A 25,969-nucleotide genomic window follows, 5' to 3' on the forward strand; every position below is an offset into this window, starting at 1 on the left:
ACAGCGGACCGACACAAAATCAGCTTTACCGGCTACACGTGCCATCAGACGTAAGCCCCAAGCCCGCCAAGGCATGTCAACTACGCACGGGGACCACCACCGTTCACACAGGACTTGCCAAGGATATCATCACCCATGCACGACGGCGGTGACCCAGGTCCACGCGTCAACCAATGGCCAAACGTTGGGCCTATGCATCGGGTGGGTACCAACGGCCGCTCGGGTTGTTCCGTCACCCCGGAACTGACCTGACCTGACCTGGCGACCTGGGTTGAAGCGAGCTGCAGAATGACAACCCACGGAGGAGGGTCCTTGCATCTCGATTGTATGCTTTTCAGGCTTTCTTATTCTGCAGCAATATCGGGGGAACCCTGGATCCAATTAATCTCCTAGGGCGTATGGCGTTCTTCAAAGCAGATAGACAACCCTGTGCGGCGGCCGCCCACAGACTCGAACTATTACCACATGCCTGCCCCAAGGGCACTCACTCCCCCATGCCCACCCCTGCATGCACAAGGCAATGCTGACGCTAGCTTAATGGCAACGGCAACTCACGTGGTCCCACAACGCTGACATCGGACGCCGCCATGATGCGGGCCCGGTTTTTCGGGTTCGTGGCTCTGTCAGTGGCCGGAAGGGCTACAAAACAAAGCTTGGCTTGCAGCGGGAGACAACGTCGGTGGCGTTAAACGTGATTGGGTTCTGACTGAGGGCGCCTTGTAGATTCTTGAGTTTTGATCAGTTTCCTGAAATAGACCACCGCATCGTGTGTGTGTGTGTGTGTGTGTGTGTGTGTGTGTATGTGATGTGTGTGATGTGTATGTATAGGAAAGTACCATAAGGTATCCTTGCTGTCAGTTTTGTTGCGGCCATCGTCCCCGTTCAGCCCACCCTTCGGCCGGTGCCAATTTCCAGGGATTCTCCATTTCTTCCCAAGATAGGGGACCCTCCGCATCATTCCTCCACAGCAAGCACAGCTCTGGTCTTTTTTATCCGTCCTGTAGCTTGACCCCGCGCGAGTTTGTGTCATTGTTTGTGTCGACGTCAAAGGCCGATTCTATGAGATCTTAGGTGCAAAACCTCCAGGACTTTATTTCACGGCGACCACAAAACGACAAACCACGAAACTAGAGCAACCATCAATACACGCGCGGCTCAAACACCCAACAATACCAAAAGACTGCGGGGTAAGAAGATCAAGACAGAGAAAGTCAGCAGAAAAGCAGAAAGGAGAAAGAAAACATGACGTCCTGGCTCCCCTCCTTCCTCTCGGGCGGACCAGCCCAGCCGGCACGAGTGCCCACGGACAAGGTGGTGCCCGTGGGCTACTTTGACGACACAATCATCTTCCGGACGTACACAATCTACGTCATGCTCGTGTACGACGAGGTTCTCGACGTGGACCAGCTGCACAGCGGGATGACGAGGCTTGTCTCAGAGCGCAAAGGGTGGGACAAGCTGGGGGCGAGGTTCCGGAGGAGTGTGAGTCTCTTTTTTTTTGCTGTGGCTTTTATTTGTTCGTTCACCTGAAGCTCAATGGTGGTCTGACGTGACTACTTGGCGCTTGCGCGTCGCGTTGTGGTGTTTCGCTATTTTGTGTGAAGAGGAAGCTATGGACGGTGGGCTGGGGAGCGGATGTCTTTAAAGATGATACGACAAGCAGCAACTACTGATACGTGCGTTTCTGACCCCCTCCAAAAAAACAGGCCGACGGGAAATCCTTGGAACACCACATCCCCACGACATTCTCGGCTTCCAGGCGAGCGGTAGACTTCACCTCGGCCGACCACAGTGACACCAAGATTGACGACCACCCGGTGGCCAGCAAGCTGCCGCGCCCATCCCCCTCGGCGTCGACACCGTCGGTCATCTGCGACCCGGACGACTTCAAGAGCCTCATCTACGCGCCGGGGGTTCCGATCTGGGCGAGCGACTACCTGTACTCGGACCGGCCGCAGTTCGGCCTGCGCGTCGTCTCGTTCCGGGACTCGACGGTCGTGGTCGTGCACTGGCTGCACGTCGCCATGGACAGCATCGGGCTCGGCAGCGTGCTGCGGGCGTGGAGGCTCATGCTCGAAGGGCGGGAGGACGAGATCCCCGAGCCCTTACCCGCCGACGAGTACCCGCTGGCTGAGTACGGCCTGGCGCCCAAGGAGAAGCACCTGCTCGAGGACGTGCACCTCAAGATGTCGGGCGTGCTGGCGTGGGTGGCGCGCAACCTCTGGATGCTGGCGGTCACGCCCAAGGAGTGCGGGATGTTGTGCATCCCGGCCAAGTTCTGGAAGAAGCTGCGCGAGCAGGCGCTCGCCGACCTGGCCAAGAGTGGCGGTGGGGATGGGGGTTGGGTATCGGAGGGCGATGTGCTGCTCGCGTGGTTCAGCCGGCTCGCGCTCGCGCACTACGACAAGGACAGCGCGGCGGCCCTGGCACCTGTCAACATCCAGCAGGTCGTCGAGGTCCGGGGCCGCATGCCCGAGCGGTTCCCGCCGAACCGGCCGTACCTGGGCAATGCGATAGCGTTCATGATCCAGCTCATGCCGATCCGGGACGCCCTCACCACACCCATCAGCCAGGTCGCCGGGGCGATCCGGAAGGCCTTGGTGACGCAGTCGACGCCCGAGCAGTGCGAGGCGTATGGAGCCCTGGTGAGGCAGGACCCGGTGAACCGCGCCCCGCCGTTCTTTGGGGAGAGCAGGATGCACTTGCTCTTGTACACCAACTGGTGCAAGGCGAAGCTGTACGACACGGACCTTGGGGCTGCTGTCAAGGGCGGTGACGGCAGCAGTAGTGGCAAGAAAAAGGCCGCTCCGCCAAGATACATCCAGACGAACCAAGGTCCTTACGACTTCCCAGACGGCATCTTTGTCGTAGGCAAGGACGCACACGAGAACTACTGGATAAGCGCGTACCGCCCCAAGGGGCTTTGGGGTGTGGTGGCGAAGGTGATTCGCGAGGAGTGGAGTAGTGAGTAGGGATATGGAACTTGGCAGTCGAGTTGTGCATCGCGCGGGCGTCCAGGTTGTGCTACGATTTGTGGTTTTTAAATTCAGTGATGAGAAGTCGGTTTTTTTTTTGTTCAAGTGACAGCGCCGTCTGCGTCTTGATTGATGTGCTTGACGAGAAGGTCATCGTACACTGTCAATCCGGAAGGGAGCTGCTGCATAAGACGTCGGAGATATGTAAAGTCGTTCTCGGCCATGGCCTTTCTCGTCATCTGCGCCGTCTCATGGTGGTGGTGGGGGTGGTGATTGCTGCTGCTCCCATCGTCGTGGATACGTGCTGAGCCACTCATCAGACCCCGGTCCGGGGCACTAAAGTCCTCAAAGAACGGGATCCTCGCGAGGACATTGGCCACTGCACACGCGACATCAAACACCTTCTCCGTGATGCCTACGCCGTGGACCTTGATCGAGTCCAGCGGGAGGTCCTGGACCGAGAGCGTCAGGCTGCGTGCTATGTGCAGAGGGTAGCCGTACGTGCGACTCATGCTGGGCCTGGCTCCCAGAGTGTTCGCCGTGCCGGTGTCATGCATCGTTGCGTTGGGCGCGATAAGCTGACCGAGGCGCAGGCGCAGCTGCCAGATGATGATGAGCAGCCAGGCTTGAGTGATGAAGAGGTTGGCCTTCTGTGTCGCCTCGAGCACAGCGAGACTGCGCTCGTCAAGGGCTGATGCGACCCCGGCTTCAACCTCATCCAAAGACTCGATGGATGGCCGGATGCTGGTGAGTTCCTGGTTCAGAAGCGCAATGAAGGATGTATCAAGGGGGCGAAACAAAGCTGCGAGACAGACGAAACCCGCGTGCAACGGCTGCTGACTAGCTGGATACATTGGCAAGATTGGTCCCGCACTCGTGACCTGCAGAGTGACCGGCCGGCGATAGCGGATGCCATGAGAGCGTTCCGAGATGAGCAGCACCCAGAACAACCGCTCCGCGAGCTGCCTGGTGGGCGGGTCCATGGTTTCGAGCCGCGTGAGATGATGCAGCGTCGTCGCCTCGCGCAGGAAGAAGAATGCCTGGCTGTGATGCAGGAGCGTGCCGTGACAAGCGTAGATGAAAAAGGTGAGGAGGACGTGCTCGAACGACGGGTTGGGGCGGCGGGCGAGGTGGCGATGCGCGGCGAGGGCTTCCTCGAGGAGGATGGAGCCATATGCCCTGTTGTTCTTGGCGGGGATATGAGCGGGAGCGATGCCGGTCCCTAGAGGGTCTTCCACTTGGAGCAGGACCATGGCGCTCATGCCCAGCAGCACGCAGTACGCCTCGTTGCCCGCCTCGGTTCCGTCGGTACGAGCTGCTAGACGGCGGAGGTAGTCCTGGGTGGCAATGGGGATGGTGGGATACAGGCGCTCGTGGAAGCGGTCGGAGCAGTGCTGGATGACTGGGGGCGACAAGAGGCCGGTCTGGCGGTGGAACGAGTCTCTGGCGAAGCTGGTGTAGGCGTGGGGCGTGACGGGCGACGCGGCAGAGTTTGTGAGCGAGACGGAGAGGGGCGAGGGGGCTGCCGCCGCACCTCCCGATGTCGACGCTGTCCCTGGCGACGGGATGCCTCCATTCCCACCCCCACTGCCGTCAGCGGCTGCATTGAAGCCAGCCGGTGCGCGGGCCTGCCGTGGCAGCTGTGGCTCGAGGGCCAGGCCCGAGCCGCACTGCTTTGCCAGGCCGGCCCGGACGCAGCGCTGGCACGGGCGGAAGTCGCTGCAGGCCTTCTGCAGCTTGCGGCATCGTGGACAGGCGCGGGGCACCTGTGCGCGCTTCACTCGAACCGCCTGGGGCGGCGGGCCGGCCTCGAGCTCACGGCGACCGCCTTCGGGCCCCGGGTCTGATGGCGGCGTGGCGCCCATGCCGCGTCTCTGGTTCCGCGTGTCGGGTGTGCTGCCGGGCCATCCGGGCCATCAGAGGATCAACGCCGGGGGCAGCTGCAATGCTGAGCAGCCGTCTGGTCGTGCTGCTGTGACAGGCCAGGTCGCGACAGGATTTGACGGCAGGAGGAGTAGTCTGACGTGAGTCGTGCCTGGTGGTCCTCAAGTAAAAGTTACCCCAGATTCTCCAAGTGGGGCGGAGGCACCACATCCGACGCCTACTGTTTTCATTACAGGGTACTCGTCTGGCCACGCCTCAAGCTTCAAGCTACAGTCGTGGGAATTCAAGGCTGAGTTGCGTTGGAAGAAAGTGGCAATATGATGGGACGTGGAGAAGACTCATCGTCTCAACGGTCACATGACAAATGATGTGCAAACTTAACCAGTTCAAAAAAGGCTCACTGGATTTTACACTTTCTGTTGTCCGAAACCAAAACAACGCTACCAGGACACGTCCTTGGCACGCCCTGCTCACTTCGCTTTCAGCGTCTATTGAGACATAACTCGTGCTTGTGAATATATACAGATCTTGTTGTACACTAGCTCTCCAGATGCCATCTCTCAAGGATCCCTTTATGCGACGAGCACCGGTACAAATACTTTTTTCTTTCAAAATGCGAGTGAGATGCGTGCCTTCCCATCCTGAGCTCCCGTCTTTCGTGTCCCATTACACACACACCTGTATGGTACAATCGGAAACTCCCTCGTCTAGTTCTTCACAGGCGCCTGAGTCGCGTCGCGCATGGGATCAGGCTTGGGCCCAGAGTTGCTGGTCGGGAGCTTGGTCTTGGGCGCAGGCGCCTCGGCTGTCACCGATGTAGGCTGAGCTTGCTTCGGCGCGGTCGTCTCAACCTTCGCGGTCTCCTTCTCAGGCTTTGGGATCTCGGCGGGCACAGCATCCGTCGATTCCGTCGTGGCGGCAGTCTTCGGGGCCGCAGGCGCAGCAGCCTCACCCTCGACCGGTGGCGCAGCCTCGCCGGCTTCTTCGTCGTCAGCTAGCTCCTCGCCGTAGATCTCGGGGTGTTGGCGGAAGCAGTCCTGCATGGCTCTGTAGGGTGAAGATTGTCAGCAACTCTAACGTTATTTTTGCACAGTGAACCACTATGGACGTACTGGAACTTGTCAATGCAGTCTATGCCCTTGGGCTCCTCGGTCGAGTACACGAAGCAGCTGAACGCGGCCTTGAAGTCCTCGCCGCAGGGGCCGTCGGCCATGCCGCCGAGGCACGGGCAGTCCCAGTTGATCTCGCCCGTCTCGGGGTTGAAAGCGCCCTGCTGGCCAGCCTCCGCCTCGAGCGCCTCCGGGCTGCCCGGCTGTGGAGCTGGGGATGCCTGCGCATCGCCCTCGGACGGGCTGCTGGAGGAGGAGGAGGAGCCATCTTGGTTCTGTGTCGTCTTCGTGTTCGTGGCGGAGGCCGCGGGGGACTTGGCGGTCGCTTCGCTGGCGGCGGCCTTGAGCTGCCGAGCCTCGGCCTCCTTGCGCTTCTGGGCGACGATTGCGTCGACGGTGGTCATGTCATCGTCGGAGAAGTGCGCCGGGGCGGGCACTGTCGATGCTGTAACGGGGCCGAACACTCGCAATTAGCATTGCTCACTCCAAACTCCAATCCTCGTCGATCCGGTGTCGATCTGATGGATGCTTGCATACATATGGGCTCCTCGGCAAACGCTGTGCTTGTGTTGTAGTAGTAGAGTGCGCCAATGGCGAGACCCCATCTGGCGGCCGAGCTCTTCCAGCTGCGGCTCTTGTCGGCGGGCACGGTCGAGGCGAAGCGCCGGGGTGCGGCGGAGCGCAGGGCCGAGTGTCGGACGGACGGCGAGATGCGCGGCGTGGCGCGCAGCGCTGAGCGGTACATTGTGGCGGTTGTGGATGCGAGGACGAGATGCTGGTGGTGTACAGAAGGAAAACAAACGAGAAGGGAAGCCGCGGTGGTGGGCGAGTGCAGAAAGGTGGCGGTGTCGCTGTAATCAAAGGCCGGCAGGGGAAAAGGATGAGGCAATCGACAAAAGCCGTCGACCGCGGGCGACTGGACGCTGTGCTGGTCGGATGTCGGCGTGGTGGTGGGTTTGTCAGCGATCCGGCCCGGTGAAAAATCAAGCGTCATAATTGAGCGGCTCTGCCCGAGGGAGGACGTCTTTGTTAGGACACTCTTTTGCATGACCCCACTTCTTACATCCACCCACTCGCTGCACGACTGGTAACAATACCTATTCAGGACCCCAGGCTTCGCACGCACACAGGGTCATGGCAGGTCGTTGTGACAGCATGGCTCAGTAGGCAGCTCTTCAGTACCTAGGTAGTGTCAGAGACGAATCATTTCTGCATCCGGGACGTTCAAAGGCAGTTGTGGTGCCTCCAGAATGGGACACATCCAGACCCACATTTGCATGTTTGTGTGCCGGCATGCGCATGACCTTCTATTGGTGGTCGTTCTTGATAGCCCAGCTGTGTGCTCTCGGCAGTCTTTCTACTGGCACCATGCTACAGAGTGTTGACAGTGGACAATCAAGAATGTCAGTCGAGCATATTATTCGCCTCGAGTAAGGTGTCTTCATGTGCGCCCTACCTGCACTCCACATGGTCGTGGTTTCGAAACATATTGTTAGTGTCTGTCAGATATGTCGACGTCATGGAGTCAACGGGTCAGACAATTGGCTCTTCTTGTAGTAGCCCGCGCTCAATTCTAGCCTTCCGTCCTTCTATACAGCTATTCCCCCAACCAGATCTTGAGGATTCCGCACGAGCTGCGATCAGGCAGTCAACCGCACCAGACACCATGCCTGCAGCAAACCATGCCAGCCATCACCAGCACCGTCACAAGCCTGGGCCAAATCCTACCATCGCTCAAGTTGCCAGCTTCATAAAAGCCCTCTTCCCCGTCCGCAATGGCGACGTAGCTTTTGCCTATCACAGCCCAAGGATACGCCGCGGTTCGTCCAAGAACTTTACCTTTCTCGACCCGCTGCACAACCGCGCCCCAGCATCGCGCGTCGTCCTATCAATCACCCCGACTCGAGGATTCTACCATGCCCTCGACGACGACCATCACCACCACTTTACTGAAGATGGGAACGCAGCGAATGCGCACGAGGCCAAGGGAAAACCCGGCTTGCAGACGCCGCTCGCGTTCCTCCATCGCCCATGGGCCCTAGACCGTCGGCGCATGCCCCGACGCGCGACGGTGCTGGCGAACCACAAGGGCTTCGATGAGGTGCTGACCGTCGGGAACAATGTGGCCCTGGGCAAGCGGCTGGGGATGGACGTGGACAACTCCGTTGTGATTCAGGGTTACAAGGGTGATCCTGATCGGACGATCGCCCTTGTTGGTCTTGTGGATGGTGGAAATGGCAAAGGGGCGGGCATGTCGAGAGGGAGGATCTTGGGGCTGCTCCAAGAGGAGTTTGGCGCGTTTGAGGGTGTCTATGGCTTTGACCAGGACACGCCTCACGAGACGGTGGAAAACCCGGACCAAGGGAGAAGTTCCATCGGCAGTGACAATGCTACTACGACTGCAAATGGAATCAGCTCAACTCAAGCCGGCGAGATAAACACACCGATCCGGGTGATCACCATCATGAACGCCTTCCATCCGGCCGAAGTTGAGCAAGTTGAGACTATTGCGGGAGAATTGATATCCTCGTCATTGTCCGCCTCGTCTTCGGATCTTGATGGAACCGGGGAGGCACTTCCTCTACCTGATGGCGGGGGAAGAGGAGCGGAGCAACTCGCGAGGAACTCTATTTGTTCACAGGTACTCTATCTGACTGGGGCTGTCCGCGAGCTTGGACTCCAGGCTGCTCGACAGCGTGGAATGGCCGTTGTTTGCGTCGGTCATCGGACGTGTGAGAAGTGGGGGATTCGTCACCTGGCGCGGCTCCTGCGAGAACAGTGGCCTGAGCTGAAAGTGGATGAAGTACTGGAGGATGAAAACGACGTGCCCAGCGCCACAGGAGAGGCGGCGGAGGCTAATGACACCGACGGGAGAATCTGATTCTATGCCCAGCTCCCCGGAGAACAACTGGCGGTCATGTTATCGTCATCCATAGTCACGAATATTGTAGGGCACTAGCACTTCACATAAATTATAGTGCTTGACCTCTGTAGTGAGTGGCTGTATAGTACTGTCTTCCTTAGTATCTAGCGGGGTGTACTCGCGGTCAACGGGAGCCGGCATGGTACTTGCCCAGACAATCCTGCTAGAGAGGCGAAATATCCCCAGGACCGCTCTCACCCCTAGAACGAATGATGACACTAATGTGATCGAACTAAGGTAGCGGCCCTTCTTCTCATCAGAATACGCCCCACTGCAGTCGGGACGTGCTCACTCTGCTGTATACCAGGTCCATATCTTAACCCTTCATTTGCAGAAAGGTCAGTGCTAAGGAGTCCTTCCGTTATAGCATGAGTTCCTCTACATCTCGTACAGCTTCCCACTTTTATCGCAGTAGCCCAGTGCTAGGTGAGTTGTGCTATATGTTGGATGTTGAACGTGGCTAAGTGGCTCTCAATGTCGATAGTTGAGCTATTGCCCACGAGAATTTCGACGCTATATATTACAGGTTAAAGTCAGCAGTTATGAAGGGTAGTATCTCGGGGTTTATTAAAGAAGCTTATGAAATAGCCTAGGTTTTAAGTTTTAGCTTACTGGGTTAGCAGGAACGTGTTAGCATATACTAGTATCGTGAGGAGCGTTATTACACATATTTAAAGTAACATACCACTTCATTGTACTGGTTCTCGTCAAGTCCGGACAGGTCGAACTTGGTACCATCAGCCTTAACAAGGGCATTCGGCCTCCCACAAGGGCCTCTTTTCCCGACGCCGGCCGGGCGACCAGGGCCGCCGTAGTCATAGTACGCGCTGCGATACTTAGGCGTTATGAAACATATCTCCCTACGGCCGTCACCCTTAAAGGAACCGTCGGGGGGATCCTTGTCGGGGCATCCTGCGCGCGTAAAAGCCCATATGTTGAGAATATTAGCCAAGTCGCCATTGAATCTGAAGCTGCCTGGGTTGGCATTCCACCCTACGGAGCAGCACTGGAAATGGATGTAATCAAGACATCCGAGAGCATATTGGCCCTGGCAGTTAGCGGACGGGTGCCAGAGGATGTCGATGGTCAAGATAGGAGCAGTCAGGTAGCTCAGGATGGCGAAAGTTTTGAAGAGCATATTACGAATGAGAAAGGTGGATGTGAGAGAGATTGGAGATACGCGACGAGCCGTGGAGAACGGTGATGATGATAATGAGAGGAAGATAGGTTTAGAGACGCCCGTGAGGGACATGCCTATTCTTATACCTTCTAAGCCTTTACTAGTACTAATACCTCTCTAGAGATCAACAAAAACCCTCGCTACTTTCATAAACCTGCTGGATTCTTCAAGAGGTGAACTACTAATGCAGCGAAGACATCCCTGCAGCTTTCTCGGTAAAGTCTGTAAGCCCGAGCACATGCCTAGCTGAATTCAGTCAGCTTGCTGACCGCGTGATAAACTGTTTTCGTCTATAATAACTTGTGCATTAGTCCGTCCCATATAACCCCGCACTGGTGGTACTCAAGGGCTGGCCCATTTCGTAATATGCGATAATGTACGGAACGCGGACATGTAAGCAACACAACCCCCTCAAAGCCAGCTTCCTTGGCTTGCCGGCCGAGCACCGCAATCCAATCTACCCTCTCGTTCTAGCGCAACCGGAACGAGTCATACCCATGTTCCGAGGCTACGACAAGTCACACAATCTGTTGACCACCCAGACGAATAAGCAGATATACCAAGAGTCTACTGCAGTCTGCTGTGGCGGGAACAAATTCGACACTGTAGGAGTTCTGCCATGGTTCTTTGATCAAATTGGTCCGTTGAGCATCGAGTATCCACGACTCCAGTGCTTTAGCAATGGCTCACCTGTACTCGAGCGAGAAGATATCGCTCGACTCACTATGATCAAGCACCGTTGCGACAGCCTCGTCTCCATTACTACGGCTGTAAAAAGAATCAGTGACTTGAGATATGATATGTTTGCCTGAAGGAAAGCTGGGGACGGCGGCAGCCCGTAGTCTTGAGTCTGGTCGACAGCCACTTCCGTGCTGTCTCGTCGCTCAAGGAAATCAGGGTGTGGGTGTCAGAGTCCGATCTGACAACCCAGGTCAAGACGATGATGACAGATCTGGGCTGGGCGATCGACCCCTTCAAAAGGAACGGCGAGGTATCACACTTCTCGGATGGCGATGATAACGACGACGATTACCTTGACTCTGACTTTTCGGATGAGGACTATTTCGACGGCGCCGAAGATGGCATGGACGTAGACGACGAATCGATGGACGGCTTGTGACGTTGGGGAGGTGATCAAGAAGCCAGAATATCCGCGCATCACAATAAGTCTACATGGCATCATGCCGAACTCTAGACGAGGCAATTAGCTCCATGTATTCGCGAAACGTCTTTGTGCAGTGGCATGCTAGATCCATAGAACGATCAAAATACAAGACAGGCCGCACAGCAGCTGGGACAGTTCCGAACCTCATGACACTATCCGTGGACAGTCCCGTGCGATTCCTCCAAAACCCCATCAGGGTTCGGGATGTCTGCCCACGTTCTCGTTCTTGTTTCAGGACCCCAATTTGGTTCTATAGCCACGTACACCTCCATCGGCAGCAGGCGCTCATGAAGCTGGACAGGAGATTGGGAGAACATCGCGAGGTGATCGCCCCGTGCTGTCGATTCTTGCGGCTCACAGCGAGCTAGCATTGGGCTGCACGCTGTGGTATGGTAGACTAGTTCCTACTATTTTAGTCCATGACGGTGATGCAACGAAGGGGAGACCGTCAGGAGTCTTGGTCGAGGCACCTAGTTCTATTTGGCTGTTTCGGTCGTAAAACTGCAGCCTAGAAGTCGGATGAAGGGCCGTGCATAGGCGGAGTTGCTAAAGTGAGCCAGGTATGCAGATCCGGCACACCTGTGCGGCCGACAGCCTTCCAAGAGTCTAATCAAACCAGTCCAGGGTTTGATCCTCGAGATAGTCCTCAGGGTCTGGGTCCACGGGTGAGACGCTGCGGGCCGTGGAATAGTCCGCGTCAGGATCGGAAATGTACCCATGCTCCCAAGTTTGTTCCGTCTCGAAGGACCAGTCAAGCTTTAAAGTCCAGCTTCGGCCCTCGAAAAGCGGTCTGATCCGCGTCGAGGGAGGCCTTGCGGTCATCCACACGACGACTTCCTCAAGATCCGGAACCGTCCTGAAGTGGCGATCGATCTTCCCCAGTATCTCGTCTGCGTCCTCCCAAGGTATATGCTGAAGCCCTACTTCCCACTCCGCGACGTTTGCGGTTTGCCGAGCACTCGCGAGCGTGCGCAGCCCCGTACAGACCTCCCGCACGACGTCCAGCGTGAGCACATCGCAGTCTCGAAGGGCGTGCCATCGCGCAGTGTCCGGATCCCGGGCGTAGTGATGGGGAAATGTGATGCAGATGTGCCGGATCAGTCCTGCGTTGCGTGTGCCAATAGAGTGTAGGAAGGCAGCCGGCGCGCCCTCATCAGATGTCTCTGAGGTATCGAGGTTAAAGCTGTTCTGCCCGTAGAGCACTGCGCTAGCTTCGTGATGGAGTTGCTTATTCGTGGAGAGAATCGCCGCGTCGACGCGAGTCCTTATGCGTCGCGATCCGAAAACGGCAATGGGGCCGTGGTAGACCAGGAGGAAGTAGAATATTTGATACCGGATCTCGGCTGGTAGGTCTAATAGTATGCTGGAGTATGGCGTTGTCCGAGTCGAGTCCTCGCCGCTCCTGGATGCATCTTGTGAAATGCATGTTTTAGACATTGCGGCGCCATATGCTGTGAATACTCCAGATGCCCCCGAGGGTAGAGATCGCAAGAAAGCACTGCTATAACTTGATCTAGTCTTGTATACTGTGTCTGCCTGCTTGGATTTATTGATGACTGTGTAGCCTTCGGCTCAAATGACGAAAGAGGAGACAGGCTGCCACGGCGGGGCTGATCTATCCACGTAGGCGTCGTAAGGACGGACCCTTGCATCATTTTCCGCTTCACTCAACTACGTCCAATCTGGAAGATTCGATCCTGGGCACGATAACAACCCGTTCTCATCCGCCTCTCTGTGTGCTCGACGGCGAGCTGTGAGACGCTCGATGACTCACCCGGCGAACACTGAGCAAGGAGGCTCATCATCGTCGCTGGTCGAGTGGCATCTACCCCGGGTCGTCCGCCCGTCAGCGTATTCCACCTACGACTATGCGCTGGTGATACTCAACCAACCGGTCGGTAATGAGCCGCTCTTTGACGAGCTATGGAGTGGCGGTACGCATGAATCCTCTGGCCCGGCAAATTTGGTCCAGCAAAATCTGGTCCTGCTGTGCCTGGTGCACCTCCATCCTCCAGAATAATATACTAATGTCGTGGTCGCCCACAATTCTTGCTCTGAACAGCATCAGAAAGAGTCGCCGCTGACGGCGGGGCAAATCGCGTCCTCCAGCTGAGCAAGCGCAAGGAGAAACAGCAGCAGCAGCAACAAACCCCATCGTCCTCGTCCGGCGGGTGGTACAGAGACCTGGACACAATCATCGGAGATCTGGACTCGCTCACGGACGAGGCGCGGTCATTCTTCTCCTCCCCACTTCCAGCTACCGTGCAGACTTCCACTGATCGCAACGACGATACCCAGCACCGACCAAGCAGGACATGTGACATCATCCACGACCCAGACCAGTACTCGACGGACTTCACCAAGGCGGTCCGCCACGTGCGCGCCAAGGCGCAAAGCTCCCGATCCACGAGCCACAATGGCGTCGGTGGCGACAGCGACAGCTCAAGCAAGCTGCCGCCGCCTTCCCTGCCGCCGCGCGACATCATCTGCCTTGGTGGTCTTGGCGGACGTGTCGACCAAGGGCTCAGCCAGCTGCACCACCTGTATCTCTTCCAGCAGGACGCCGGGTCGTACGAGCGCGAGGGGAGGATATTCCTGCTCAGCGAGGAAGGCCTGACCTTCCTGCTGCAAGGTGGCAAGACGCATCGGATTCACGTGCGTGCATCATCATCATCATCGTCGTCGTCATCTGAAGCGGACAAAAAGGCAAGCGCGTTTGCGAAGCACGTCGGCATCCTGCCGATCCGCGAGCCCTCGGTCATATCGACGCGGGGGCTCGAGTGGGACGTGCAGGACTGGAAGACCGAGTTTGGCGGGCAAGTGAGCACGAGCAACCACGTCGTTGCGGACGTGGTGGAGGTGTGGACGACGCGGGACGTGTTGTTCACTATTGCTCTGAAGAGGGACGACGGTTATGATGATTAGACGATGCCCAGCTTTTGCGCCATTTTTTCGGGGGAGGATTTATATTCTATCATTTTCTGATGGGGCGAATGTAGTCTCCCCAGTGAATCTTGGCCATCTTGCTTGAGCATATTTGAAGGATACCCAGAGACATGCCTTTCGAGCTTGGTCTTGAAATCTATGAACACTATACCTGAGCTAGCTACACTCCCGTTAGATGTCGCTCAGGTTCCTTAGAGCACGAGAGGTTTTAACAGCCACAGCCCCTATAAATATACCCATGGACAAAATGTAATTCACGTTCAATATGCAGGGATCATCAACGACGCCGAGTCGTAACGTTACCACGTGTTGTGGCTGATTGTGTCCGGCCGAGATGGAGCTGTACTTCATATGCGAATGACGCAAATAGGTCCGAGAAGCTATTTCCCAGGGCCATTATCGACTGAGCCAAACCTAGATTGGGTTGACGTTTGGTGGCGGGGGAGAGGCCAGGCGTGGCGGATGATCGGCCGAAAATGCTGACTGTGTGCGTCCACGCAACATGGCGTACAGGTACTAGGGTGCTGAAAGATCTCCGTACACTCCGTACACTCCGCATCTCTCCAGCTGCCGATATCAAGCATGCACAAGAATAGCATCGGGGGATATGCTCAAGGTTTGACACGTGGGCTGCAAGGGGGCGTCGCGCTGCCTTGACAACGACAGGCTAACTCGAACCAATGCTATTCAAAGATGATCCCAGACTCCACGCTGCCAAAATAATTAGAGATGCCTCGGGAAACATGACTGCCAGCCTCAGAACCCAAGCCCTTCGCGCCCCGCCCTGCAGAGCACCCATCACCTCAAGAAATGCAGGCATAGCCAGACAAAGAGGAAGAAGACCACGACGCCGCCCCAGAAGATCCACTTGTCCTGCTTCGCCCTGCGCTCGATCATGCGGATCGTGTCGCCGCTCACGCCGAGCGTGTTGGCCACGCTGTACAGCTTCTTCTGGGTGTTCTTAAGCATCTCACGCTGCGTGCCCAGGTCGCCTAGCACCGCCTGCCCGCGCGCAATGTAGTCGTCCAGCGCCGAGTTTGTGCTCGCAAAGAAGTTCTGCTCCCGCAGCGCGTGCGCCTCCCGCGTGTAGTCATCGCTGCCCATCTGTAGCTGCCCGCCTACTGCGCCGCCGCTGCCATATCTGTTTGTCGGTACCGAGCCTGGTGTCGATGCTGGGTTTGTGTGCGCGTGCGCGTATGGGTTCTCGGGTGTGGAGGTGGTAAAGGGCCGGCGGCCGAGCAGTTCTGAGCGGTTCTGGGAGTGCTGGGCGTCTGCGTGCTGGGTCTTGAGGGCGTCGAATTCGGAGCGGAACTCGGCAAGCTCTGCACGGAAGTTTTTGATGCGCTCCTGCGCCTTGTCTTGTTTCGCGGCGTTGAGCTCCTGCTTGGCGAGGGCTGTGTATTCGTCTAGGGTGCGGGAGAAGGCTGTGAGAGAGGCGGATATGGAGCCGAGCGCGGCTGGTGTTGGGCCGTCGGTGGAGGAGGCCAGATTCGAGAGGTCACGCTTGATTGACGTCGACTGCTTTAGCGCAGAGTTGAATTGTGTGTTCTGGCATAGAGGTCCCGGTTAGCAAGGAATGGCCTGCGATTCAGGGGTACTACAGCACAGCAGCGGCAGGCGTACCATGATGGCAAGAGGATGGCACAGGCGCCGAGCGTTGCTACTGTGGTGACAGGCCGATGGGATGGGAGAGTTGCGCCGGCTCGACGGGCTTGCGTAGTAATCCTGAAGGGCCGTGTGAGGAGGTCTGCAAGGCGCTGAAAATATGTAGTGGGGAGGAGTCCCCAAATGCAAGAAATGGCTGAAGCTATCGCCGATCACAGGGTGGGCGTTGCACACTTGGACAGCTCTCTGTGGGTGATGTGGCCCGTAGGCGGGGCGTGCTGGGCGCCACTTGCTTACTCGACTTTGGGTTAGCTGCCGGGTAAGGCTGCGATTCACTTAAACAGGGACCAGCACCGTCACAGCGTCGCGACTTCCCATTCCCAGCGCTGCCTGCCGGATGCCATTAATTCATGCCCAAGCACGTGTACAGCCACCGCATGTGACGAGACTGCTCTCCTGCGTGACAGCTCTCCAGGACACCTTGTCCTTTCTTGACGGCGTTGACGAACCTTGATGCCTGCTCGCCAAAGTCCACATGAGCAGACCTCGCTACAGCTCCGGCAGGCAGCGCCAGCCAGCGGGACTCACGGGGCATTGGCGCGCTCACCAGTCAAGCCTCTTCCACGCTGTCAATCTGCCAGGCCAGAGTATGGTCGGCCGTAGCCGGCACAGCCAGCCGCGTCTTCAAATAGTCTACAGCTGACTTGGCACAGGTTTCTGGTGATCGGCAGCCTGGAGCGATCCCCGTCTAGACGCCGGGGCATGTACGGCTGAGGCTGATTACTGTTCCGACCTACGCAGCGGGCCCAAGTCGAACATTTCGCGCGGCCTTCGAATCTCCTGCAATTGAGCACTGCCAGACAACCCATTAAGCACTGGCAGATGAATCGTGCTGCGGCGACCCAACGGCGACATAGGAAGTGCTGGCCGTATCGTGGCTACTACAGCATTCGGCTGCGATGGCGTCTAGACAGGCCAGTGCAGCCTTGCACCTCACCAGCCCTTGCATATCTCAAAGCTGAGGCTTCTCGATCTCTGTAAGCTCTGGTCTCGTCCTGCAACCATGGTTACTGGGCATCGCCTGCACCTGTCCGACTCAGCCGGGGAGTGATCGCTCTTTGTGCTCCGTGGCGCAGGCTCCGCTCACAGACACCCACTCGGTCGGACATTCACGCCCCGGCCGTCTCGCCGGTTCGCCCGCACGCTCTGCCGACTACGCTGCCTTGTGGTTGCGGTGTGCTTCCTGCTGTCTGTGCCTGAGCCATGTGGCATGCCAACCTTCCCCACAACCACATGGCCATTCATCGGCGTCTGCGAACGTCAACCCTGACTCTCCATTGGTGGATATCTTCTCTGCAAGTCCTGGATGGCGGCAGTCGGGCCCCAGCATGCCCGATTACGTCGCTGCATGTCTCTGCCGGCGATATTAGACTGTGTTGAATTCTCCTGTCCTCAGCCATCAAGAAATGCCAAGTCGGTATAATACATGAGCATGCTCGGCATCGACTATGGCCTTCCATCAACCTTCTACTACACACCACAGGCACTACCCATAAAACTCGTCCCCATTCTTCACCATGGCGGACAGGCCTGTTTCCGCTCTCTCGTCTGAGACGCTTGCTGCTTCAACCGACTTGCACAAAATGAACCATACGCCATCGGTGGACAGCGACGATGGCTGGGGCGACGTCGCCAAGCCGGGCGATACCAACGCGCTCCCCGGCACCGAAGAACCCCTTCGCATCGCCGAACGCAAAAAGTACTCAGTCTTCACTGTTTGGCAGAAGCGAGGCATCGTTCTGCTTGCCGCGGCCGGCGCCTTCTTCTCGCCCTTGACCGGTCAAATCTACTTTCCCTCTCTTCCAACCATTGCCTCCGAGTTCGGAGTCAGTGTCGCCGACATCAACCTGACAGTCACCGTCTACATGGTAAGTCTGCCGTAGAATAGTCCTTGATTGATGGTATCCTGACAACATCCAGATCTTCCAAGGCATCACACCCATGTTTGTCGCCCCGTTCTCTGATCAAACTGGTCGCCGTCCTGCCTACATCGTCTGCTTCGTCGTCTACCTCGCCGGTAATGTTGGATGTGCCTTGGCGCCGAACTATCCAGTCTTGATGGTCACTCGTATCATCCAGTCTGCAGGCGCCAGTACGACCATTGCTCTCTGCCAGTCCGTCGTCTCAGACATGGTCACGTCTGCTGAGAGAGGCCAGTATGTTGGCTGGACTGCGTTGCCCATCATCCTGGCTCCCTGTATCGGCCCCGTCATTGGTGGTCTTTTCGCAGAATTCTTGGGCTGGAGATGGAACTTCTGGTTCCTGACAATACTCGCTGGTGTCGTGGCCATCGTCCTTGGCATGTACATGCCCGAGACGTGTCGCAACATTGTCGACGATGGCTCGGTGGTCCCTCGCAACTTTTACCGCCCTTGGTGGCCTGTCATCAAGGAGAAGCTTGCCCTGCGCAAGGCTGCCAAGGCTGATAACTTTGAGATGAACGGCATGGAGCAGAAGCCCAAGGCTGAGAAGACCCCCATCAAGATCAAAGGTATCAACCCGACGCGCGCCTTCCTGCTTTTGCTCGAGCCAGAGATGTTCCTCCTTCTTCTTTACAGCAGCTTGATCTTTGCTGGGTTCTACGCCATGGCTACTGCTATGCCAACCATGCTTGCCAAGCTGTACGGCTTCGACGAGCTGATGACCGGCGCCATGTATACACCCATGGGTGTCGGCTCACTGGTTGCCGCTTTCGTCATGGGTCGTGTGCAGAACAAGAACTTTGAGCGCCATGCGGCCCTGCGTGGCATGGAGGTGCACGCGGACACTCAGCAAGATCTCAAGGACTTCCCGATTGAGAAGGTCCGTCTCGAGGTCGCCTATCCTCTGGTTGCTCTGTTTGTTGTGTGCATCATCGGCTGGGGGTGGGCTTTTGAGTACTGGGCTCCCGTCTACGTACCCGCCATCATCCTCTTCTTCATTGGCGTTGCCATGGTCGGCTTTACCAACTCGATCAACATTCTCCTCGTCGACATCAACCCTGGCATTGCTGGAGCAGCAGCAGCTGTAAGCAACTTCACCCGCTGCATGTTCGGCGCTGCCGCCTCGGCTGCCATCTCCCCCATGCTCATCGCCCTCGGTCCTGGCTGGTCTTTCACCATTCTCGGCTTGCTCTACGTTGTGTGCGCCCCAATGCTCTGGCTCGTGGTCAAGAACGGCATGGTCTGGCGCGAGAAGAAGATGATCCGCCGCCAGGCCCGCATGAAGAAGATCATGGAGAAGCAGCGCGAGAAGGCCATGGCCGAGGCCAGAGCCATGGGAATTGCCATGCAGGCTGCAGCCTCTGGCGACGACGTCCCTGGCGTGCCCGACATTGCCGCAATCCCCTCACGCCCGCCCACCATCGACGACCCTTACTTCCCGGGCAACAACTTTGCGCAGGAGCCCTCGATCGCTGCCCTCCGCATCCCCGACCCCCGTCTCAGCGTCTGGGGCGAGACGGGCCTGCGTGGCAGCCTGTGGGTCGGCAACAGCGATCAGTCATCCAATACTGCCCCGTCTGCCAACACCAACCGTTACAGTGTCTGGGACAGTGGCGAGGATTGGGTGCCGACGCTCCAGCGCCAGAGTACCTGGGGTCGCGCCAGGAACAGGGAGAGCGTCATGTGGGGAGCTCGGGACAGCGCCATGTTTGGTGGCTTCTAGTGGCTCTCAGTTCCAGTTGAAGGGGTCTTTGAGGTTGAGATCGCAAGCAGGCGGTCATGACGTGTGAATACATGTTTTGCAGATGTGGCTTGACGACTTTGTACCGGCTCGCTGTCCATGCATACTGTACGGCGTTTGTTGTTTCTCATTAGTGTTTATTGCATCACCCGGGAGGAAATAGAGCGTGTTATTAAGGAATTCAGAATGCATCAATTGCAACGGGATGTTAATCCGGTCTCTTACGAGCAATTATGTGAAATTCAGCGTCCAGCTGTTGGTTCGCCCACTAACAAGCCCCAGCATATCCCGATCGGGGGTTGTTCCACGGTTTCGAATCTCAGGGGTTTCCCTCCGCTATAATACGAGAAAGTGTTTCAGCCCCCAACGCCGGACAGGGGTGTACGACGCGCGCATACTTATAATCTTCATACGTTCACGCCTAACTCTTTTTTTTCTCCCCTGAGCTCGGGATGTGGCATTCCCCCTTAACACGTCCCGCAGCAGAAAATCAACAGTTCTCATTGCGTTTAGTGCCAGTGCAAACCACAAGCACCCAAATCGGCAAACCCCCCGATGTATACCCTGACGACCAGGGCATTATACGAGAATCGGTCAGGTCAAGGCGAACCAGGCCGCCGATGCGGTAGTACTTTGAGCTTGTTTGAAGCTGCCATCATGCCACGCCGCACGCGTGTGGCACGGCCATGCCGGCGAGGAGGAGGAGGAGGAGTTGGGGGTGGTAGGATGGCATCTTGGATATTATCGGCCATAGCCACGTCAGTGCTGCTAAGGCAAGGTGCGGGCGCGACTTTGACGACACCGGGCCAGGTAGCCCTTAAAGATTGGGAGCATGACACAAAGGAGGAGGAAGGATCCAGGGCGGTCTGCCCCGTGCTCGGGTTGCAGGTATGTGTCTGTGTTTTACTCCATTGCTTTTCCTATTCTCTGTTCTGGGTGGGAGGCTCTCTTCCTCAACAATAACCAGATGGATCCGTCGTCTTGCTAGCAGATGTCTATGCTTTCATTTACCGGACCAGTTGCTAATGAGACAACTTGACTTGCAGGACACTATATTCTTCGCTGACGCAACGCAGCCATGGGGGGCATGCTGGGAGAAGGAGGGATCGGAAAGCTTGGGATCCTTGCCCAGCACGGCAAGAGGTGCGATCACAGGCACCACACCAGCAGCAGCAAGCGATGACGACGAGGACGGCGAGGACGCCGACAGCAACAGCAATAACAGCAACAACAATTCCACCAAGCAGCGCGCACAACCACCACCAAAGGAGCCCGGCAGGACCAGCGCCGGCTCCATCTCGAAATTCTACCAGATCCTGCCCTCCCCGGACAAGGGCGGGGGGCTGGGCGTCTTCGCGAGGACTCTCATCCCGCGCGGGACGCAGCTCATGCTCGAGCCGCCCCTCTTCGCCGTCGTCCCGCCCGCGTTCCACCCCGGCCGGGGCTACGACATGGGGGAGATGCTCGAAGGGATCGGTGCGGCTGTCGAGCAGCTCGGGGAGGAGGACCGGGCGGTGTTCGAGGAGTGCTGGGAGCATCTTCAGGACGGGGAGGAGGAAGAGGAGGAAGAGGAGGAGGAGAATGAGCGAAAGCAGAGACGCGGCGGTTCGGATAAGCTCCAGCGGCACATGCGCATATTCCGCACCAACGCGTACATGCTGCCCGACGGACGCTCCGCCATGTTCCCGCTCGTCGCGCGCATCAACCACTCGTGCGCGCCCAACGCGGCCAACGTCTGGGACCCGCAGGCCCAGGTCAGGGTGATCTGGGCGTCGCGGGACATCCAGGCGGGCGAGGAGGTGCTGGTGTCGTACGCGCCGCTCCTCCAGGACACAGAGTCCCGGAGGGAGAGACTGAGGCAGTACGGGTTCGAGTGTGGGTGTGACGTCTGCCGCGAGGATGATGATGATGCAGGGAGTGCGGCTTCGGGGAAGAAGAAGAAGAAGAAGGAAGAAGATGCGACGAGGAGGAGGCTGGGTAGAGATCTGTCAGAGCTTGAAGCGGCAGCCGCGCAGGAGACGACGACGACGTTTATGAGCAAGAGGCTGGCAAAGCAGGCCGGCAAGCTCGCTGCGCAGCTTCGCGACCATGGGCAGGGTGAGCTCTGGGGCTATCTTGAGCAAGTGTATGAACTGGCCGCCGTGTTCTGGGAGCGAGCTGGCGATGAGGGGACCGCAGGTGGATTCAGGGCAAAAGCAGGTGAGATGAGAGTATTTGGGACAGTGGTGAGCTCGTAGCCGCGTGTCTTGGAAGTCTACATCTAAATGGTAGTTATTCTGAAATAAAGACAAGGGTATCTAATACAACACGCCGTCGAGTCCTAGTGAAAACCCTGGAAATATCGAGGTTCTATAAACCCGTATAAAGTACAAAACACTCTGGCTCAGTGGAATATGCAAAGAAGCGTTTCAGAGTCCATCAGTCATGCTGTGACTGTCGCTCTCCGTTAGTCGGGCTAAGACGCTCAAAGCGCCTCTGATCCGCTCCAGGCGGCGGCCCTTGCCCCAGTCGATGATACCACGCATCATCCGGCGCAAGTCGAGATAATGCTGCGGATCCTGCAGCAAGAAACACTTGACTATCGCCGTGTAGCATGCCTCGTCCTCTGCCGAGAGGCGCTTCCACGATATGTAGAGCCGCGCTTCCGTCCCGTTCGTGGCGATGCTGAATACCTTGTCATCTACCGGCGCTACCTCTCCTGTATAGGACCCCGCGTATTGTGAAAGCTCGAGGTTTATATCCTCGGCAGCTTGCAGGCAGGTCGCCGCACCGCCTAGGCAGCGGTTTGTGGCAGTGTACATGGTGCCTGTGTCGTCGCCCGTGCACTCGACAAGCAGGAACGGAAACCGCACGCCGTCCCCGGCACCTATATCTGAGAGATACCGGCGCTGGGTTTCGGAAAAGGAATTGTGCAGCTCGTAGCCGTAAAGTATGTCCGGCGCGGCTGTGCTGAGGGGATACTGGTGTTCTGGGCTCCAGGGCGACGACGCCGTCGAGAGGCCGGGTAAGCGTGGTATGGATGCCCCGAAGCTGCGTGAGTAGACGTCAAAGGGATGCCGCCTCGGCAGGATGCGCTGTGTAAATATTTTCGCCACCATGGGTTTCCTGGCTATGCCAAGGCTGAGACTCTGGAGGATCTGGTCGGATTCTATCTCACTCATGGTCGGATCGAGAGCGGTGCTTTGCATGCCATGCTTGAGCTGGTGGATGAGGCTTGCAACGTCCTGGGGAAGCGAATCGCACGGCCCTTTGAGGTGGATGTTGTGTGCTCTGAGGTTGACCTCACGATACTGCGGGTGGTTGGCGAAGTCCTGAGGAGATCCTGGCTCGGACTGCTGCCCTGGAGTTTCAGGAGGGAGAGAACCAGTGGCTCGTGGCGTCGGGAACCACGAAGAGGGCGTGCCATGCCTGCTCAAGTTGCTGTACTGGACCGGCTCTCGCGGATGCGGTGTGATAGGGCTGGCGCTGGAGCACCCGTCACGGTCGGGGACGGGGTGGCAGTCGCCGACGCCCTCGAGCCACGTCGCAACTCCCTGATGACGAGGGGGCACGTCGCTCTGCACTGGCTCTGCGGTCGGCGCGTCGAGTCTCTGCCGCTTGTCTGGTGAACTGGGGTCGTCGTGGGCGAAGCTGTGCTGGCGCTTGATGCCCTGCATGGGGCGTGGCTCGCCCGACTCGTGAAGAGCGGCCTCGGCCATGGCGTGGACAGTCAGATTCCGCGTTGCAGTGACGACTGCCTTTGGCGGTGACGTTGGGGAGCACGGTTCAATATCATGCTTGATATGTGTGGTCGTGACTGGTATGGATAAGTGTGTGTGTGCGTGTGTGCATGGCCCCTGCCTGCCTTGACATGTGGCAGTGTAGCATAGTGGGGGTCGAGTTTGACAGCCCCACTTCCTGCCTGGGGCCGCCGTTGGGCGGCCCATGCAAACGGAAGGCGAGCATGCTGCCACAACACCAAGACACACGCAGGTTTTTGTGATTGACCCTGTTTCCATGCATGCTGATGACATCATCCCCCAAACGGCAGGGCCACAAGGCACCACCCCTGCCGGCCCGTGGTCATGCCCGCTCCCCGGCACATTGCCACGCCGCTCGCATCCATCTCAACAGTACCTCGGTATTGAAAAGCGGTTGAGCTCAATTTGCAACACAGTGTTTCGCCGGGCATGCTACTCGATGTGTTCCCCATATACCACCACCATACGAGGAGACACGTACACTGGATCATTCACCATGAGCCTTTGGCTCATAATTGGCAGCTAAGACATCACCTTCCCAAGATGAACGCAGATAATTCCATGGCAGCCTCCACCGAGCTTGTTAGGCTTTGACTTTGCCCATTCACCAGGTTATTCACTAAATTTCTATACTCTCTCAATCCCAATGCAGCCAATCGGTTTCTGGTCACGTAGCTAAGACTCATCCGCTTTCAATTTTTGGGCCAAGCATGGCATCCCTGTTTCGAGTGTAGTCAGCCATTGGCTTCCTTAATTGGTAGTCATCGTCGGACGATGGTGCTTCCGCAATCCTCAAATGACACCAAAGCACTGCCTTCCCCAGAAGACATGGTGAAAATATGAGCGAGCCTACAAGCTGGAGTGGTGTATAGATGCTCACATCCCACTACACGATAATTTGCGAGGTTTGCGTCTTATTGTTCCTAATCGATCGTAGTGTATGGCCATGTTTCTGGAGATCCCAAGGCGAATGACCAGGTACATGCAGTCGGTGGCGTTTGAAGCTCGTGCATGGTCTTTTCGAGGTTATTCTGACATATGATGCGCACATCTTAATGCGGTATAGTAATTTGGAGCCGTCCGGAAGAAAATAACCCCAGCACAGCATTCATATACACATGGACACAAATGTATATATACTCAAGAATATTGCTGGCATCCCGAGCAGCACAATGCAGCTCACAAGACCAGAATCAATGCTTATCTTCGCGATGCCTATAAGGCTCCAGTACGAAAATAGTGGAGGAAATGCAGGGACTTGAGCCAATTCAATCGGTTACGCTTGGGGATACTTTGTTCGTTACGCGAAATGGCAGTATTTTCAAAGTACTTGCGATCATCACAGTTACTTGCCACTTCCGCCTGAATAGGGATTATCTAGGTATTTCGATAAGCGCCAGGATCGCGTGAGACGCCTTTGTATTGGAGCCTTATGGGCTTTGCCAAGATACTTGAGCATTTCCCACGACTATATACTATAGCCACCGCCATCACGACTGCATTACTCGACTATTCCCCAAGCTGTTCGTCGGCCTTGTAGTTCGGAAAAATGATCACCAAAGAGGCCAAAGTCCTCGGCATCCGCCAGTCTCAGGAATGGAGGTGTACCGGTCCTCGGGCGTCGCTTATGGACGGCTCGATCTGCCAGGCTGGGCGGTGACCCCTCGTTGGGTCAGTTCTGCGGTCGACAACACGGCACGTCTCAACAGTGACTCGGAAATGTAATACACAGTCACGTGCCAACCTATCTTTCAAGTGCAAATACTTCATGAAAGTGGGCAGTGCAGCAACCTCGACCGGAATTAGCTTACCCCGTTTCCTCGCGAACGCAAAAAACCAAGGCAACCCGTCATATCCGGAAAACTGCATTGTGCTCAGGCTGCAAGCTCACCTGAACGGCCGTTTTACATGTCCCCAGAGGCGCAAGCCACAGTTCCCACCCGGCAAAGATCCCTAGGCAGGGGAACTTTTCCGCGGAATTTCACCGTCAAACTCCGGAGGATGACCACTGAAACGAGCGTGGCGCCTGTCTAGCCCTACGCCGGAAGGACAGTCAAGCGCGCCACAAGTCCATCGGTCATTTCTGTCTCCGGAGTTCCGCTGGGGCGCGTGGCGTTGTGGCTGCATTAATCCAAAGAATCCTCATGGATCTCCGGGGACCATTTTCTTGACAAACGACACCATCCCCCCTCCCCCCTCCCCCCTAAACTTGGGCAGCCACCTGCTTTATATTGCAATAATGAAAAGCGGCCACCTTGCTGCGCCACGCTGACCTCACTTCACACCGTTTGAGACCCCTGACTTTATTTTCGGGCGGGCACACGAGAAGCGGAGGGGCGATCATCAGCGGAGCTAGCAAGGGGGGACGTTGAGGCTAACACAAATAGCCTCGTCACAGCTGAGCGAGCTAGTTCTGATGGCGCGCTCCGGCCGGTGCGGATCCATCAATCATCCAGGGGAGGGTGCGTGCGCGGCCGCCCGCCGCTCGGGAGGAGCCCGCACATGAATCCAAAGCCCGAACAGTGTCTTTTGCTACTTAATTACTGATGTGTGTGGTTTTGCTTCGCTTGACGAGCGGTCGACCTATAACGAAACGTCACGGGCCATGCCAGGCAGGAGAGTTCCGGGCACAAAAAGCGCACGGACATTATTGTTCCATGATTACCGGGCTCATCCTGGCTTAGCGAGGATTCCGCTTAGCTTAGCGAGGGTTTCCATT

At 57.1% G+C, this 25,969-nt stretch overlaps 12 protein-coding genes across 12 annotated transcripts; 6 read left to right on the plus strand and 6 right to left on the minus strand.

Annotated features, from left to right (window-relative positions):
• Positions 1-1,242: 1,242 nt before the first annotated feature.
• On the plus strand, positions 1,243-2,972 carry B0I36DRAFT_361234 (uncharacterized protein; the record flags this gene model as incomplete). Its single annotated transcript, XM_046158452.1, has 2 exons — positions 1,243-1,482; positions 1,707-2,972. 2 exons carry the CDS (start codon positions 1,243-1,245, stop codon positions 2,970-2,972), a joined length of 1,506 nt encoding a protein of 501 aa, XP_046016016.1.
• A 104-nt stretch (positions 2,973-3,076) lies between these two features.
• B0I36DRAFT_347635 (uncharacterized protein) lies at positions 3,077-4,840 on the minus strand (the record flags this gene model as incomplete). Its single annotated transcript, XM_046156587.1, has 1 exon — positions 3,077-4,840. The coding sequence occupies one exon, from the start codon at positions 4,838-4,840 to the stop codon at positions 3,077-3,079; it is 1,764 nt and encodes a 587-aa protein (XP_046016017.1).
• Positions 4,841-5,254: 414 nt separating this feature from the next.
• B0I36DRAFT_421519 (uncharacterized protein) lies at positions 5,255-6,938 on the minus strand. Its single transcript, XM_046162183.1, has 3 exons — positions 6,506-6,938; positions 5,972-6,413; positions 5,255-5,906 (listed from the first exon to the last, which is right to left on the minus strand). Exons 1-3 carry the CDS (start codon positions 6,711-6,713, stop codon positions 5,567-5,569), a joined length of 990 nt encoding a protein of 329 aa, XP_046016018.1. The 5' UTR covers positions 6,714-6,938; the 3' UTR covers positions 5,255-5,566.
• Positions 6,939-7,634: 696 nt separating this feature from the next.
• On the plus strand, positions 7,635-8,916 carry B0I36DRAFT_286486 (uncharacterized protein; the record flags this gene model as incomplete). Its single annotated transcript, XM_046151602.1, has 4 exons — positions 7,635-8,135; positions 8,256-8,276; positions 8,403-8,503; positions 8,591-8,916. 4 exons carry the CDS (start codon positions 7,635-7,637, stop codon positions 8,847-8,849), a joined length of 882 nt encoding a protein of 293 aa, XP_046016019.1. The 3' UTR covers positions 8,850-8,916.
• A 552-nt stretch (positions 8,917-9,468) lies between these two features.
• On the minus strand, positions 9,469-10,143 carry B0I36DRAFT_361238 (uncharacterized protein; the record flags this gene model as incomplete). The annotated part of the gene is made up of 2 exons (XM_046158453.1): positions 9,469-9,480; positions 9,577-10,143. 2 exons carry the CDS (start codon positions 10,141-10,143, stop codon positions 9,469-9,471), a joined length of 579 nt encoding a protein of 192 aa, XP_046016020.1.
• Positions 10,144-10,343: 200 nt separating this feature from the next.
• On the plus strand, positions 10,344-10,924 carry B0I36DRAFT_319387 (uncharacterized protein). The gene is made up of 2 exons (XM_046153406.1): positions 10,344-10,598; positions 10,762-10,924. Exons 1-2 carry the CDS (start codon positions 10,446-10,448, stop codon positions 10,798-10,800), a joined length of 192 nt encoding a protein of 63 aa, XP_046016021.1. The 5' UTR covers positions 10,344-10,445; the 3' UTR covers positions 10,801-10,924.
• A 918-nt stretch (positions 10,925-11,842) lies between these two features.
• On the minus strand, positions 11,843-12,837 carry B0I36DRAFT_406683 (uncharacterized protein; the record flags this gene model as incomplete). The annotated part of the gene is made up of 1 exon (XM_046161824.1): positions 11,843-12,837. Exon 1 carries the CDS (start codon positions 12,671-12,673, stop codon positions 11,843-11,845), a length of 831 nt encoding a protein of 276 aa, XP_046016022.1. The 5' UTR covers positions 12,674-12,837.
• A 164-nt stretch (positions 12,838-13,001) lies between these two features.
• On the plus strand, positions 13,002-14,161 carry B0I36DRAFT_347640 (thiamine pyrophosphokinase; the record flags this gene model as incomplete). Its single annotated transcript, XM_046156588.1, has 2 exons — positions 13,002-13,170; positions 13,299-14,161. The coding sequence occupies 2 exons, from the start codon at positions 13,002-13,004 to the stop codon at positions 14,159-14,161; spliced, it is 1,032 nt and encodes a 343-aa protein (XP_046016023.1).
• An 819-nt stretch (positions 14,162-14,980) lies between these two features.
• B0I36DRAFT_347641 (uncharacterized protein) lies at positions 14,981-16,382 on the minus strand (the record flags this gene model as incomplete). The annotated part of the gene is made up of 3 exons (XM_046156589.1): positions 14,981-15,730; positions 15,806-15,929; positions 16,297-16,382. 3 exons carry the CDS (start codon positions 16,380-16,382, stop codon positions 14,981-14,983), a joined length of 960 nt encoding a protein of 319 aa, XP_046016024.1.
• Positions 16,383-17,430: 1,048 nt separating this feature from the next.
• Positions 17,431-19,492, plus strand: B0I36DRAFT_238870 (major facilitator superfamily domain-containing protein; the record flags this gene model as incomplete). Its single annotated transcript, XM_046149649.1, has 2 exons — positions 17,431-17,715; positions 17,768-19,492. The coding sequence occupies 2 exons, from the start codon at positions 17,431-17,433 to the stop codon at positions 19,490-19,492; spliced, it is 2,010 nt and encodes a 669-aa protein (XP_046016025.1).
• A 744-nt stretch (positions 19,493-20,236) lies between these two features.
• On the plus strand, positions 20,237-21,747 carry B0I36DRAFT_361244 (uncharacterized protein; the record flags this gene model as incomplete). Its single annotated transcript, XM_046158454.1, has 2 exons — positions 20,237-20,398; positions 20,557-21,747. The coding sequence occupies 2 exons, from the start codon at positions 20,237-20,239 to the stop codon at positions 21,745-21,747; spliced, it is 1,353 nt and encodes a 450-aa protein (XP_046016026.1).
• A 69-nt stretch (positions 21,748-21,816) lies between these two features.
• B0I36DRAFT_319395 (uncharacterized protein) lies at positions 21,817-23,313 on the minus strand. The gene has a single exon (XM_046153407.1). The coding sequence runs from the start codon at positions 23,206-23,208 to the stop codon at positions 21,919-21,921; it is 1,290 nt and encodes a 429-aa protein (XP_046016027.1). The 5' UTR covers positions 23,209-23,313; the 3' UTR covers positions 21,817-21,918.
• Between the last annotated feature and the right edge of the window lie 2,656 nt (positions 23,314-25,969).

The sequence above is a fragment of the Microdochium trichocladiopsis genome, assembly GCF_020744255.1.
Source record: "Microdochium trichocladiopsis strain MPI-CAGE-CH-0230 chromosome Unknown B0I36scaffold_3, whole genome shotgun sequence".
In the NCBI taxonomy this organism is placed as follows: domain Eukaryota; kingdom Fungi; phylum Ascomycota; class Sordariomycetes; order Xylariales; family Microdochiaceae; genus Microdochium; species Microdochium trichocladiopsis.

Coding starts and splice junctions, on each gene's coding strand:
- B0I36DRAFT_319387 (XM_046153406.1), top strand. CDS start 10,446: ATGTACGGAACGCGGACATGTAAGCAACACAACCCCCTCAAAGCCAGC. Junction 10,599..10,761: donor GCTACGACAAGTCACACAAT/CTGTTGACCACC, acceptor GCAATGGCTCAC/CTGTACTCGAGCGAGAAGAT.
- B0I36DRAFT_421519 (XM_046162183.1), bottom strand. CDS start 6,713: ATGTACCGCTCAGCGCTGCGCGCCACGCCGCGCATCTCGCCGTCCGTC. Junction 6,414..6,505: donor GTTTGCCGAGGAGCCCATAT/GTATGCAAGCAT, acceptor GCCCCGTTACAG/CATCGACAGTGCCCGCCCCG. Junction 5,907..5,971: donor GACTGCATTGACAAGTTCCA/GTACGTCCATAG, acceptor TTCACCCTACAG/AGCCATGCAGGACTGCTTCC.
- B0I36DRAFT_319395 (XM_046153407.1), bottom strand. CDS start 23,208: ATGGCCGAGGCCGCTCTTCACGAGTCGGGCGAGCCACGCCCCATGCAG.